General features: G+C 38.9%; 1 protein-coding gene across 3 annotated transcripts in view; it reads left to right on the forward strand.

Moving 5' to 3' along the window:
* Positions 1-15032, forward strand: part of abcc8 (ATP-binding cassette, sub-family C (CFTR/MRP), member 8) — a 239628-nt gene that overhangs the window by 163101 nt on the left and 61495 nt on the right. For all 3 annotated transcript variants that reach the window (XM_073868856.1, XM_073868857.1, XM_073868858.1), the window contains 3 exons: positions 9560-9726; positions 10079-10321; positions 13454-13642. In XM_073868856.1, the coding sequence (XP_073724957.1) occupies positions 9560-9726; positions 10079-10321; positions 13454-13642 (599 nt within the window). The remainder of the gene's footprint in view (positions 1-9559; positions 9727-10078; positions 10322-13453; positions 13643-15032) is intronic.

Below are 15032 nucleotides of genomic sequence, written 5' to 3' on the forward strand. Positions count from 1 at the left end.
TTTAAGTTCAAGTATTTTAGAAACGCAATTGCGTATTGTTATGAAACTTGGTATGGTTCATCAGCAACAAGTTCTGAGATGACTTGTAAACTTTTTGGCGCCCCCTAGTGGTCAAGAGATTTGAAGCTATATCTCTGCATCTCTTTATCGTATTTACACCAAATTTGGTGGGTGTCATCACAATCAAGACCTGAGCCACCATCTATTGTTTCGGCACAGTGCCACCTAGTGGTCATGACAGTCATCACGTATGAATCATTTTTTACCATGTTCGGCTTGACCCCGGTATCGCTGCTTGCAGCTATATTTAGGGGTCAAGCCCCGAAGGGGCGTAGAACCCTATTGTTATTGTTAGTTTTCTTATTATTATTATTATTATTATTATTATTATTATTATGTTTCCTCTTCCGCCATTGAAGTCAATGGCAGCCCCTAGAACCGTACATAGGAAAGTTATGAAATTTGGCACACATGTAGAGGACAGTCTCAGAAGTTACTATAGCAACAGTGGTGTGTCTGACTCAAACCCTCTAGCGCCACCAACAGTCCAAAAATCCACTTATGTTCATGCTCACAACTTCTGACCCATGAGTCCTAGAAACTAAATTCTTGTTTCCTCTGAATCCTTGGCTCATAATGATCCAATTGCACACATTGATGTCATTTGTGTCATGCACATCTTTCCGCCATTTTGAATTTTCTGTAAAACCTACTTTTTCGAACTCCTCCTAGACCGTTCGTCCGATTTGCATGTCCTTTGGTATATAGCATCTAGAGACACCCCAGACAAAAAGTTATCAAAAGCTTTTTGATAGACCAATGCGTTCTCGTATACAGTGACAACATACAAGGCGGCGAGCACGCCAAAAAGGACGTGAGGCCGTTTCTTCGCAAAACTTTCTTGTATCGACACGAAACTTGGTATATGTCATTACAGTCATGACCTGAGGGTGCCTGCAACGTTTCGTCACAGCGCCACCTTGTGGTCACGAAATTCAAAAAATGCCTATTTTCGCTTATAACTACTTCAAACTTGAGTCTAAAATCATGAAGGTGGTCTTGTTAGATTCCTTGAGGCATGCCGAGTCAAACGATACCAAACGGTTTTCGGTCGGTCATTTTGGGTGTCGGCCATTTTGAATTTTCTCATTAAGTTCAGTATTTCACAAACAGAATGGCCTATTGCTACGAAATTTGGCATGGTTCATCAGTGACATGTTCTGAGCGCACCTATAAATCTTTAGAACGGCGCCACCTAGTGGTCAGGATATGTAAAGAAATTGTTTAAAATCTTTATATCATTTGATTAAATTGCCACTATGACATAAGACTTCACTCTATTGATTCCTTAGCTCATGCCGAGTCCGACTGTACCAAATATGTCTGAGTCAAACCTACTTCCTGTCGGCCATTTTGAATTATATTGAACACCTACTTTTTCGAACTCCTCCTAGAGCGCTCGTGTGATTGGCTTGATTTTTGGTATGCATCATCTAGAGACACTCTAGACAAAAAGTTATCAAAAGCTTTTCGGTAGACCTATCCGTTGTCGTATAACGCATCAAAGAATGCGAGGGCGAGCATGCCAAAATGTGTTTGAGCCTGTATCTTCGCAAAACTTTTGCGTATTAATATGAGACTTGGTATATGTCATAACAGTGATGACCTGAAGGTGCATGCAACATTTCGTCACACTGCCCCCTACTGGTCACGAGATATAAAAAATGTCTATTTTTGTTTATAACTACTGCAAACTTGAATGTAAAATTATGAGACTGGTCTTGTTAGATTTCTTGAGGCATACCGAGTCAAACGATACCAAATGGTTTTTGGTCGGCCATTTTGTGTGTCGGCCATTTTGAATTTTTTCTTTAAGTTCAAGTATTTCAGAAACGCAATTGCGTATTGTTATAAAACTTGGTATGGTTCATCAGCAACATGTTCTGAGAGGACTTGTAAACTTTTCGGCGCCCCCTAGTGGTCAAGAGATTTGAAGCTATATCTCTGCATCTCTTTATCGTATTTACAACAAATTTGGTGGGTGTCATCACAATCAAGGCCTGAGTTACAATTTATTGTTTGGTCAGTGCCCCCTAGTGGTCAAGTCATTTAAGGCTATATCTCCGTATCGGTTTATCGTATTTACACTAAATTTGGTATGTGTCATCACAGTCATGACCTGAGGCACCATCTATTGTTTCGGCACAGCGCCACCTAGTGGTCTCAAGATACAAAAAAATTGATATTTTTTTCCTAAAACTCATGCAAACTTAGATCTTAAAACATGACAGTCATCACGTATGAATCATTTTTTTCCATGTTTCGCTTGACCCCGGTATCGCTGCTTGCAGCTATATTTATTATTATTATTATTATATATTATTCTTCTTCTTGTTCTTCCGCCATTAAAGTCAATGGCAGCCCATAGAACCGTACGTAGGAAAGTTATGAAATTTGGCACACATGTAGAGGACAGTCTCAGAAGTTACTATAGCAACATTGGTGTGTCTGACTCAAACCCTCTAGCGCCACCAACAGTCCAAATATCCACTTATGTTCATGCTCATTACTTCTGACCCGTGAGTCCTAGAAACTAAATTCTTGTTTCCTCTGAATCCTTTGCTCATGATGATTCAATTGCACACATTGATGTCATTTGTGTCATGCAAATCTTTCCGCCATTTTGAATTTTCCGTAAAACCTACTTTTTCGAACTCCTCCTAGACCGTCCGTCGGATTTGCATGTCCTTTGGTATGTAGCATCTAGAGACACCCCAGACAAAAAGTTATCAAAAGCTTTTTGATAGACCAATGCGTTCTCGTATAAATTGACAACATATATGGCGGCGAGCACGCCAAAACGGACGTGAGGCCCTATCTTCGCAAAACTTTATTGTATCGACAAGAAACTTGGTATATGTCATTACAGTCATGACCTGAGGGTGCCTGCAACGTTTCGTCACAGCGCCACCTAGTGGTCACGAGATTCGAAAAATGCCTATTTTCGCTTATAACTACTACAAAGTTGAGTCTAAAATCATGAAGATGGTCTTGTTAGATTCCTTGAGGCATGCCGAGTCAAACGATACCAAACGGTTTTCGGTCGGCCATTTTGGGTGTCGGCCATTTTGAATTTTCTCATTAAGTTCAGTATTTCACAAACCGAATGGCGTATGGCTACGAAATTTTGCATGGTTCATGGGTGACATGTTCTGAGCGCACCTATAAATCTTTAGGACGGCGCCACCTAGTGGTCAGGATATGTAAATAAATTGTTTAAAATCTTTATATCATTTGATTAAATTGCCACACTGACATAAGACTTCACTCTATTGATTCCTTGGCTCATGCCGAGTCCGACTGTACCAAATATGTCTGAGTCAAACGTACTTCCTGTCGGCCATTTTGAATTATATTGAACACCTACTTTTTCGAACTCCTCCTAGAGCGCTCGTGTGATTGGCTTGATTTTTGGTATGCATCATCTAGAGACACTCCAGACAAAAAGTTATCAAAAGCTTTTCGGTAGACCTATCCGTTGTCGTATAACGCATCAAAGGATGCGAGGGCGAGCACGCCAAAATGTGTTTGAGCCTGTATCTTCGCAAAACTTTTGCGTATTGATATGAGACTTGGTATATGTCATAACAGTGATGACCTGAGGGTGCATGCAACGTTTCATCACAGCGCCACCTAGTGGTCACGAGATTCGAAAAATGCCTATTTTTGCTTATAACTACTGCAAACTTGAATGTAAAATTGTGAGAGTGGTCTTGTTAGATTTTGTGAGGCATGCCGAGTCAAACAATACCAAATGGTTTTTGGTCGGCCATTTTGTGTGTCGGCCATTTTGAATTTTTTCTTTAAGCTCAAGTATTTCAGAAACGCAATTGCGTATTGTTATGAAACTTGGTATAGTTCATCAGCAACATGTTCTGAGAGGACTTGTAAACATTTCGGCGCCCCCTAGTGGTCAAGAGATTTGAAGCTATATCTCTGCATCTCTTTATTGTATTTACACCAAATTTGGTGGGTGTCATCACAATCAAGACCTGAGTCACAATTTATTTTTTGGTCAGTGCCCCCTAGTGGTCAAGTCATTTAAGGCTATATCTCTGCATCTCTTTATTGTATTTACACCAAATTTGGTGGGTGTCATCACAATCAAGACCTGAGTCACAATTTATTTTTTGGTCAGTGCCCCCTAGTGGTCAAGTCATTTAAGGCTATATCTCCGTATCGCTTTATTGTATTTACACTAAATTTGGTATGTCATCACAGTCATGACCTGAGGCACCGTCTATTCTTTCGGCACAGTGCCACCTAGTGGTCTCAAGATACGAAAAAATTGTTTTTTTTTCATAAAACTAATGCAAACTTAGATCTTAAATCATGACAGTCGTCACGTATGAAATTTTTTTTGCCATGTTTGGCTTGACCCCGGTATCGCTGCTTGCAGCTATATTTATTATTATTATTATTATTATTATTATTATTCTTCCTCTTCCGCCATTGAAGTCAATGGCAGCCCATAGAACCGTACATAGGAAAGTTATGAAATTTGGCACACATGTACAGGACAGTCTTAGAAGTTACTATAGCAAATTTGGTGTGTCTAACTCAAACTCTCTAGCGCCACCAACAGTCCAAATGTCCACTTATGTTCATGCTCATAACTTCTGACCCGTGAGTCCTAGAAACTAAATTCTGTTTCCTCTGAATCCTTGGCTCATGATGATTCAATTGCACACATTGATGTCATTTGTGTCATGCACATCTTTCCGCCATTTTGAATTTTCCGTAAAACCTACTTTTTCGAACTCCTCCTAGAGCGTTTGTCCGATTTGCATGTCCTTTGGTATATAGCATCTAGAGACACCTCTGACAAAAAGTTATCAAAAGCTTTTTGATAGACCAATGCGTTCTCGTATAAATTAACAACATATATGGCGGCGAGCACGCCAAAACGGACGTGTGGCTGTATCTTCGCAACACTTTGGTGTATCGACACGAAACTTGGTATATGTTTTTACAGTCATGAACTGAGGGTGCCTGCAACGTTTCGTCACAGCGCCACCTAGTGGTCACGAGATTCGAAAAATGCCTATTTTCGCTTATAACTACTTCAAACTTGAGTCTAAAATCATGAAGTTGGTCTTGTTAGATTCCTTGAGGCATGCCGAGTCAAACGATACCAAACGGTTTTCGGTCGGCCATTTTGGGTGTCGGCCATTTTGAATTTTCTCATTAAGTTCAGTATTTCACAAACAGAATGGCGTATCGCTACGAAATTTGGCATGGTTCATCAGTGACATGTTCTGAGCGCACCTATAAATCTTTAGGACAGCGCCACCTAGTGGTCAGGATATGTAAATAAATTGTTTAAAATGTTTATATCATTTGATTAAATTGCCACTATGACATAAGACTTCACTCTATTGATTCCTTGGCTCATGCTGAGTCCGACTGTACCAAATATGTCTGAGTCAAACCTACTTCCTGTCGGCCATTTTGAATTATATTGAACACCTACTTTTTCGAACTCCTCCTAGAGCGCTCGTGTGATTGGCTTGATTTTTGGTATGCATCATCTAGAGACACTCTAGACAAAAAGTTATCAAAAGCTTTTCGGTAGACCTATTTGTTGTCGTATAACGCATCAAAGAATGCGAGGGCGAGCACGCCAAAATGTGTTTGAGCCTGTATCTTCGCAAAACTTTTGTGTATTAATATGAGACTTGGTATATTTCATAACAGTGATGACCTGAGGGTGCATGCACCATTTCGTCACACTGCCCCCTACTGGTCACGAGATATAAAAAATGTCTATTTTTGCTTATAACTACTGCAAACTTGAATGTAAAATTATGAGAGTGGTCTTGTTAGATTTCGTGAGGCATGCCGAGTCAAACGATACCAAATGGTTTTTGGTCGGCCATTTTGTGTGTCGGCCATTTTGAATTTTTCTTTAAGTTCAAGTATTTCAGAAACGCAATTGCGTATTGTTATGAAACTTGGTATGGTTCATCAGCAACATGTTCTGGGAGGACTTGTAAACTTTCCGGTGCCCCCTAGTGGTCAAGAGATTTGAAGCTATATCTCTGCATCTCTTTATCGTATTTACACCAAATTTGGTGGGTGTCATCACAATCAAGACCTGAGCCACAATTTATTTTTTGGTCAGTGCCCCCTAGTGGTCAAGTTATTTAAGGCTATATCTCTGCATCTCTTTATTGTATTTACACCAAATTTGGTGGGTGTCATCACAATCAAGACCTGAGTCACAATTTATTTTTTGGTCAGTGCCCCCTAGTGGTCAAGTCATTTAAGGCTATATCTCTGCATCTCTTTATTGTTTTTACACCAAATTTGGTGGGTGTCATCACAATCAAGACCTGAGTCACAATTAATTTTTTGGTCAGTGCCCCCTAGTGGTCAAGTTATTTAAGGCTATATCTCTGCATCTCTTTATTGTATTTACACCAAATTTGGTGGGTGTCATCACAATCAAGACCTGAGTCACAATTTATTTTTTGGTCAGTGCCCCCTAGTGGTCAAGTCATTTAAGGCTATATCTCCGTATCGCCTTATTGTATTTACACTAAATTTGGTATGTGTCATCACAGTTATGACCTGAGGCACCATCTGTTCTTTTGGCACAGTGCCACCTAGTGGTCTCAAGATAGGAAAAAAATGCTTTTTTTTCATAAAACTAATGCAAACTTAGATGTTAAATCATGGCAGTCATCACGTATGAATCATTTTTTGCCATGTTCGGCTTGACCCCGGTATCGCTGCTTGCAGCTATATTTATTATTATTTTTCTTCCTCGTTCTTCCGCCGAAATTCAATGGCAGCCCATAGAACCGTACATAGGAAAGTTATGAAATTTGGCACACATGTAGAGGACAGTCTCAGAAGTTACTATAGCAACATTGGTGTGTCTGACTCAAACCCTCTAGCGCCACCAACAGTCCAAAAATCCACTTATGTTCATGCTCACAACTTCTGACCCGTGAGTCCTAGAAACTAAATTCTTGTTTCCTCTGAATCCTTGGCTCATGATGATTCAATTGCACCCATTGATGTCATTTGTGTCATACACATCTTTCCGCCATTTTGAATTTTCCGTAAAACCTACTTTTTCGAACTCCTACTAGACCGTTTGTCCGATTTGCAGGTCCTTTGGTATGTAGCATCTAGAGACACCCAAGACAAAAAGTTATCAAAAGCTTTTTGATAGACCATTGCGTTCTCGTATAAATTGACAACATATATGGCGGCGAGCACGCCAAAACGGACGTGAGGCCGTATCTTCGCAAAACTTTTGTGTATCGACACGAAACTTGGCATATGTCATAACAGTCATGACCTGAGGGTGCCTGCAACGTTTCGTCACAGCGCCACCTAGTGGTCACGAGATTCGAAAAATGCCTATTTTCGCTTATAAATACTTCAAACTTGAGTCTAAAATCATGAAGGAGGTCTTGTTAGATTCCTTGAGGCATGCCGAGTCAAACGATACCAAACCGTTTTCGGTCGGCCATTTTGGGTGTCGGCCATTTTGAATTTTCTCATTAAGTTCAGTATTTCACAAACCGAATGGCGTATCGCTACGAAATTTGGCATGGTTCATCGGTGACATGTTCTGAGCGCACCTATAAATCTTTAGGACGGCGCCACCTAGTGGTCAGGATATGTAAATAAATTGTTTAAAATCTTTATATCTTTTGACTAAATTGCCACTATGACATAAGTCTTCACTCTATTGATTCCTTGGCTCATGCTGAGTCTGACTGTACCAAATATGTCTGAGTCAAACCTACTTCCTGTCGGCCATTTTGAATTATATTGAACACCTACTTTTTTGAACTCCTCCTAGAGCGCTCGTGTGATTGGCTTGAATTTTGGTATGCATCATCTAGAGACACTCTAGACAAAAAGTTATCAAAAGCTTTTCGGTAGACCTATCCGTTGTCGTATAACGCATCAAAGAATGCGAGGGCGAGCACGCCAAAATGTCTTTGAGCCTGTATCTTCGCAAAACTTTTGCGTATTAATATGAGACTTGGTATATGTCATAACAGTGATGACCTGAGGGTGCATGCACCGTTTCGTCAAACTGCCCCCTACTGGTCACAAGATATAAAAAATGTCTATTTTTGCTTATAACTACTGCAAACTTGAATGTAAAATTATGAGAGCGGTCTTGTTAGAGTTCGTGAGGCATGCCGAGTCAAACGATACCAAATGGTTTTTGGTCGGCCATTTTGTGTGTCGGCCATTTTGAATTTTTTCTTTAAGTTCAAGTATTTCAGAAACGCAATTGCGTATTGTTATGAAACTTGGTATGGTTCATCAGCAACATGTTCTGGGAGGACTTGTAAACTTTTCGGCGCCCCCTAGTGGTCAAGAGATTTGAAGCTATATCTCTGCATCTCTTTATCATATTTACACCAAATTTGGTGGGTGTCATCACAATCAAGACCTGAGTCACAATTTATTGTTTGGTCAGAGCCCCCTAGTGGTCAAGGTATTTAAGGCTATATCTCCGTATCGCTTTATCGTATTTACACTAAATTTGGTATGTGTCATCACAGTCATGACCTGAGGCACCATCTATTGTTTCGACAGAGCGCCACCTAGTGGTCTCAAGATACAAAAAAATTGCTATTTTTTTCCTAAAACTAATGCAAACTTAGATCTTAAATCATGACAGTCATCACGTATGAATAATTTTTTGCCATGTTTGGCTTGACCCCGGTATCGCTGCTTGCAGCTATATTTATATTTATTTGTTATATATTATTTTATTTTATTTTATTTTATTTATAATACAATAGCAAAAAATAGCCCAATATTTTGAAAGTGAACATGTACAATATTAGGCCGCTTTTAAGAGCGCTCTTATTTTGTTTATCTTGGACAACCAATCAAAGTAAGTCTTTAAAAGAATGTGTTATACCCATAGATATGTATAAAGGCTAGATGTCTCGCCCACGCTGCTGGCCAATTGAGTGGAATGTCCGCATGACAATAACTTGCTTAATTTTTTACCAATTTCCAATCGGTTTGGTTTGTTATTAACTAAAAAAAATAATTCATGAAACATGTTAAAGCATCCAGAATTATAGCCATGTTGTAAGAAACAAAACCGTTTGAAAATTGGTAAAAAATTGAGCAAGTCATGGCCATTTTAAAGTACCTCCACCATTAAACTCAATGCTACGAGTTAGCGAGCTCCCTGTGGTAAAATGGCCGCCAGGTGATGACGTTAGAGACTCCGTAACACATCTAGCCTTTATACATATCTATGGTTATACCTATCAACGGGGTTAGCCCCGCATCTAAACTAAGAAAAAAGTTTTCTTTTCCTTGCTCGTAGTTACTCTCAGATTGGTCCTGAATGAAATTTCAGGAAAAAATGATACAAATTACATTTCAGTTGTGGAAAACAAAACACAAACTGCGTATCTATGGAGCATTTTGTGAAGTCCAGTCTTATTTATTTCCATACCCTTGTTACACCATAAATACATTTTGGGTTGTTTTTACACAGCTTTGCTCATTTACTGGGTTCTGGCATTCGTCACGAAAACAATCAAGTTTGCCAAGTACACAGAGCATGGCATTGGCCTGAGACAACTACGGTTTGGGATCACAGGTTTATTGACCCTGCTGTATGGACTACTTTTGGCTGTGGAGATCAATGTCATCCTGAGGAGGGTAAGGGATTACAATATTGATATATGGGGCTGATACATACTGTAGCCTTAGATGTTAAAAGAAAGTTTTTAAGTTAATTTGGTCTGGTGCTGACCCAAAACCTAGTTGGTAATGCTGCACTCTTTACAGTGTTCGGTTGGTTGGGTCAAATATGGGCAAACCCAACTGCTGAGTTATAAATAAACCTGTGTTGTGTTGTTTCAAACTATGGTTGGGTAACAACAAAAACAGTTACTCCATATAGCTAGTTCAGAATTTTTTTTTGCTGTGACACTGGACAGGAGATTTTCATTTTTTTTTATATCTAACTCAGCTTTGAATATTTGCAATGTTTTGTCCTGTGTTTCTGCAGCGCTATGTGTGTTTCGCTCTTCCCACTGAAGTAAAGCCTCCAGAGGACTTACAGGACCTGGGGGTGCGTTTTCTGCAGCCATTTGTAAACCTGCTCTCTAAAAGCACATACTGGTGGATGAACACCTTCATCACCTCAGCACACAGACGTCCCATTGATCTGAAGGTCATCGGCAGGCTACCGATCGCCATGAGAGCTCTCACCAACTACCTGAAGCTCCGCGAGGCCTTTGAAGCCCAGAAGGTACATTTTTTAGTTTTATTAGTAATATAAAATCTTTTGATTTTGCGATGACTGACTTGCTTTTTGATAATAATGATGCGAAGAGTCAGTGTGCGTCACCAGGCACAGCGAGAACGATGTGAAGTATTGCTCAAAATGATTTCTTGAGTGTGCATGTGTGTCGCCAAAACACAAGGGACAGACAATGTTCCTTTTCCGCTTTGAACACATCCTAACCCATCCTCAGGTGAAGGCACTCAGCATCCCTATGTGCTTTTGGGAATAAAGAGTGTGTGCAGTCATGTTTGTGTATGTGTGTACTTCAGGTAAATGGATATTGTGGAAGACTGTGTCACATGACCGTTCTCACACGCGTGACATCAGTCACGTCTCGTGTTCTTTTTGACGCTGGGTGTGAATAATGCTACAGATGATTGATATTTCAGTGTAATTGAGATCTGTCACACTATGCGCTGCATGTCATGTTTAGTATTATACTACAGGTATGAAATAGAGAAATAAAATCTATAATTCAAAATAGATCCTGGCTGACCTTTGGCTAAGCTCCACCCCCACAGGTAACTCATGCTTGCCCAGACAAGCTTTATTAAACATCCCATAGGAATGAATTAAAAGGGTGTTTTTTAGGACCTCAAGACTCGTTTTTATGCATGCAGTGTTTTATACCCACAGCTTACATAAACAACTAAGTCAAGGCTGATGAATTTTTTTCTAAATGTATATTTGTAAATTAATGAACAAATTAACACTTCATACTGGCACTACAATTATATATTGTTGTTTGTTTCCTTTAAAGACATATCATCATACCAAAACATGAACAAAGAGGTGAATACATTGTCTCCATTCCTTAATAGTAAATAAATAAACACATTTCTGATAAGGAAAGTGTGAAAAAAACAACAACTATAAAATGTGTTTTTTAACTGAAAAAAAAAATGGTAAACAGTAGTGCTGTGTTCAAAATATCGATACGACGATACATCGTCTTGGACGCCTGACGATGCGCGCATCGATACAGCACCTTCCGTATCGATTCGGATGCACTTTTGAAAGTAACGTGACGAATCGCTGTTGATCCATGATCCATATGGAAAGGAACGTATGTGTCCCGCAGAGTACGCAGAGTTAAAGGTAGCGGGGTATACTTTCACTTGCGTGTCTGTCTCGCTGGCGCACGTGTCTGCATAGTGAGCCGCGTACTCGCGCGCACAGTAAAGTCAATAAGTTCAGTATGAAAACGCAGATATCTTAGCCTATACTACTGCAAAGGGCTTTATTAGCCAAGGTCTTATAAAACAGTACTAACGCATTTGAGAAGAAACACGACAAAGATTTGCATGTGAAAGTGTACGTCTAGAGAAGAGATACAGAGCTACTTCAAACTATAGCTGTCACATTAATAATCTGATTTCTATTAAATAGTATTAAGTCTGACTGCATGTTTATAGATATATTCATAGATGAGAGACAAATATAATGCCTAGAGTAAGGCACCATCTTTGTAAAACTGCTTTTAAAAAAACATAAGTTAAGTACTAACTCTGAGATTTTAAGTATTTCTATGAGTAACCCCAAAATCTAATAAATGAATGGGAAAAACACAACTGTTACAACACTGCTTATTCAATGTACAATAAACAGATAATAATAATAATAATAATAATAATAATAATAATACTAAATTCTGAACAAAAATGTCATTCAAAATAGTCTTGTATCATGATGCGCATTGTATCGGGGCCCTTGTATCGGGATACGTATCGTATCGGGAAATTGTTGGCGATACACAGCCCTAGTAAACAGGTACTGCACCTAAAACAATAATATCGCCTCATTGTATATACTGTATATATGCTAATTTTAACTCTTTCCTTGTCAGCGTTAAAAAAAGTTGCCAGCCAGTGCCAGCATTTTTTTATAGTTGAATGTTCTCTGACTAGAATTTCTTCTTTAAATGTATAAACATACAATATATAAAATGAAAGAAAAACCGTCTGCTTTAAAATTCATCATGTTCTCTCTTTATCACCTCTCAAATATGGGTAGGTTTTAGGGGTGGGTCGATACCACTTTTTCCATAACGATCCAATTTCGATGCCCGAATTCTGAGTATCGGCCGATACCGATCCGATCTTAGTTTTTCTGCATTTAATTCACCGCTACTCCAGTCCACCACACCATTCAGTTTTTTGTGACCTTAAATATATTCATATATGCTGTTATTTTCGCATTAAGCTGTTGAATACATTAGGAAGACTTTGAATATAGTGTATAAAAATGTTTATGATGCTTTTTTTATAATAGTCTGACTTTTCTATAGCATCACAGTAGTAATGCACAGTATCGGATTTGGATTGGCCCCATAAATCCGATACCCGATCCAGCATAAAAGGTCCGTATTGGCCCGATACCCGATCCCAAGTATTGGATCGGCCCACCCCTAGTAGGTTTCTTAAAATTTCTTCAAAATGTCAAATTTGAAAAGCATTTTTTAACGAATGCGACTTTTGTTAGAGATCAGATTCAGAATGATGACATACATCAAGTTTTTGGATCAGTGAATGCTTTATAAGTTGCGCCACCTAGTGGATAATAGCGGAAATATGGATTGCCGTAAAAACTCATCATTGGCAGAAAAGCGTTTTCTCTTAATTGACGAGATAACCTTGATATGAATGTTTATAAACATCAAAGGTTGTAAATGAACTAGGGGTGGGCCGATCCAATACTTGGGATCGGGTATCGGGCCAATACAGACCTTTTATGCTGGATCGGGTATCGGATTTATGGGGCCAATCCAAATCCGATACTGTGCATTACTACTGTGATGCTATAGAAAAGTCAGACTATTATAAAAAAAGCATCATAAACATTTTTATACACTATATTCAAAGTCTTCCTAATGTATTCAACAGCTTAATGCGAAAATAACAGCATATATGAATATATTTAAGGTCACAAAAAACTGAATGGTGTGGTGGACTGGAGTAGCGGTGAATTAAATGCAGAAAAACTAAGATTGGATCGGTATCGGCCGATACTCAGAATTCGGGCATCGAAATTGGATCGTTATGGAAAAAGTGGTATCGACCCACCCCTAAAATGAACATATTCTCTTGTCTTTTTCAGAGGCCCCAAGATTCTAATCCACAAGGGCCCAAGTGGATCTGGACGGCGCTTCGGCAAGCCTTTGGAAAACCTCTTATCCTCAGCATTACTTTCCGTTTCATGGCTGATCTGCTTGGTTTTGCCGGCCCTCTTTGTATTTCAGGCATCGTGCACCATATCAGTAAAGAGAACCACACTATTCAGGCACCAGTAAGAACACTTCTGTGTTATTGATCCTAAATTTGCAGATCCATACATTGTAACACTGTTTCACAGAAAGTATCTAACTAAGAGAGAAAGAAACAAAAGCTGTCACTGGGGCTTCGTACTCAAAGGTGCATATTAACACTTTAGAGGTACAAATTCGATCAAAACAGTATGTTCTGAGAAAATAGACCAAAAATATTGATAGCTTGATCTTGCTGTAGATTTCTGTCCAATCAAATGCTTTCTAGGACGAGAATGTTTCTCTCCCCCTATACCACCTGCAAGTAGCAAATCATTGTTTATGGCTGATATGCAACTGAAGCCTATCTGCCATTTAAAATAGCGGCGTGGCATCGATATGCACTGCTAAACTTACTTTTCTAATAGGCAATACATCAACCCGAGAAAGAAGGAAAACCATGTTCATCAATCCGTTTCATACCGTCTTTATAGTCCTGGCTGTGTCTTGTGACATTCATCTTGTGTTCCAAAGCGTTTCGTCATCTTGCAGTTGTCGTGAAATATTAACAAGTTGAACCGTGCGTGTCATCTGGCTGTCGTATGTCGGCTTCTTTGGATCACTGTAATACATTTCACCATATGGAGATTGACATCTTTTATTATGCTTAGTTTATTATTTATTTAGCGAACGTATTCAGATTAATGGCTGAATTTCATCATTTATTTATATAGATTGCATTTTCTATAGCGAAAATATAAAAAGTTTTTTCAATTATTGAGTTTTTCTTAATTTAGAAAATATAACTTAGAAATGCAATTGGCTTATTTTTTTCTGGCTAACAGTCCCATTTCTCTTAATTGACTCATTTGTTGCTGTGATGTTTGGTTGGTGGTTAAATGTCTGCAATAAATCGCCTTGTGAGGAGAAATGCTGAAGTGCTATTGTTCACCAGCTAGTGCTTTCTCAGATAATATAAAACTTCAAAATTTACAGTATATTTTCCGTTTTAAGGCTGACGTGTACCTATGTTTAGAAAATGTTTGCTGTAGTGTCTAAAAATGTATAATATGAAAGCGAGATGTATTTTTTCAAGTCGTGAGTATGTGCAAATAGCCTATTCAGTAGATGTAGCCGCTTCTTAACTGAAATGTACCTTAATACGGAGTGACTTTACGTTAACAACTGGTGTCAGTCACATACACCTAGTATCATTCTCAGTGGCGTAATGCATAAAGCTCAGTCCAGTAACTTAAACTGGTTTAAATATTCAAAGGACGACCCATTAATCACACTTGTGCCTTTGAGCAAAACAGGGGGATGCTCCATTCAATTAGCTATGCAATAAAAATGTGCTATTTAATTTAGTGACATTAATGCTTGTTTTCAAAGTGCATTAACATCAATTATCCTTGACCTCCCTCACTGACAATT

The sequence above is a fragment of the Misgurnus anguillicaudatus genome, chromosome 6, assembly GCF_027580225.2.
Source record: "Misgurnus anguillicaudatus chromosome 6, ASM2758022v2, whole genome shotgun sequence".
NCBI classification, from domain to species: Eukaryota; Metazoa; Chordata; class Actinopteri; order Cypriniformes; family Cobitidae; genus Misgurnus; species Misgurnus anguillicaudatus.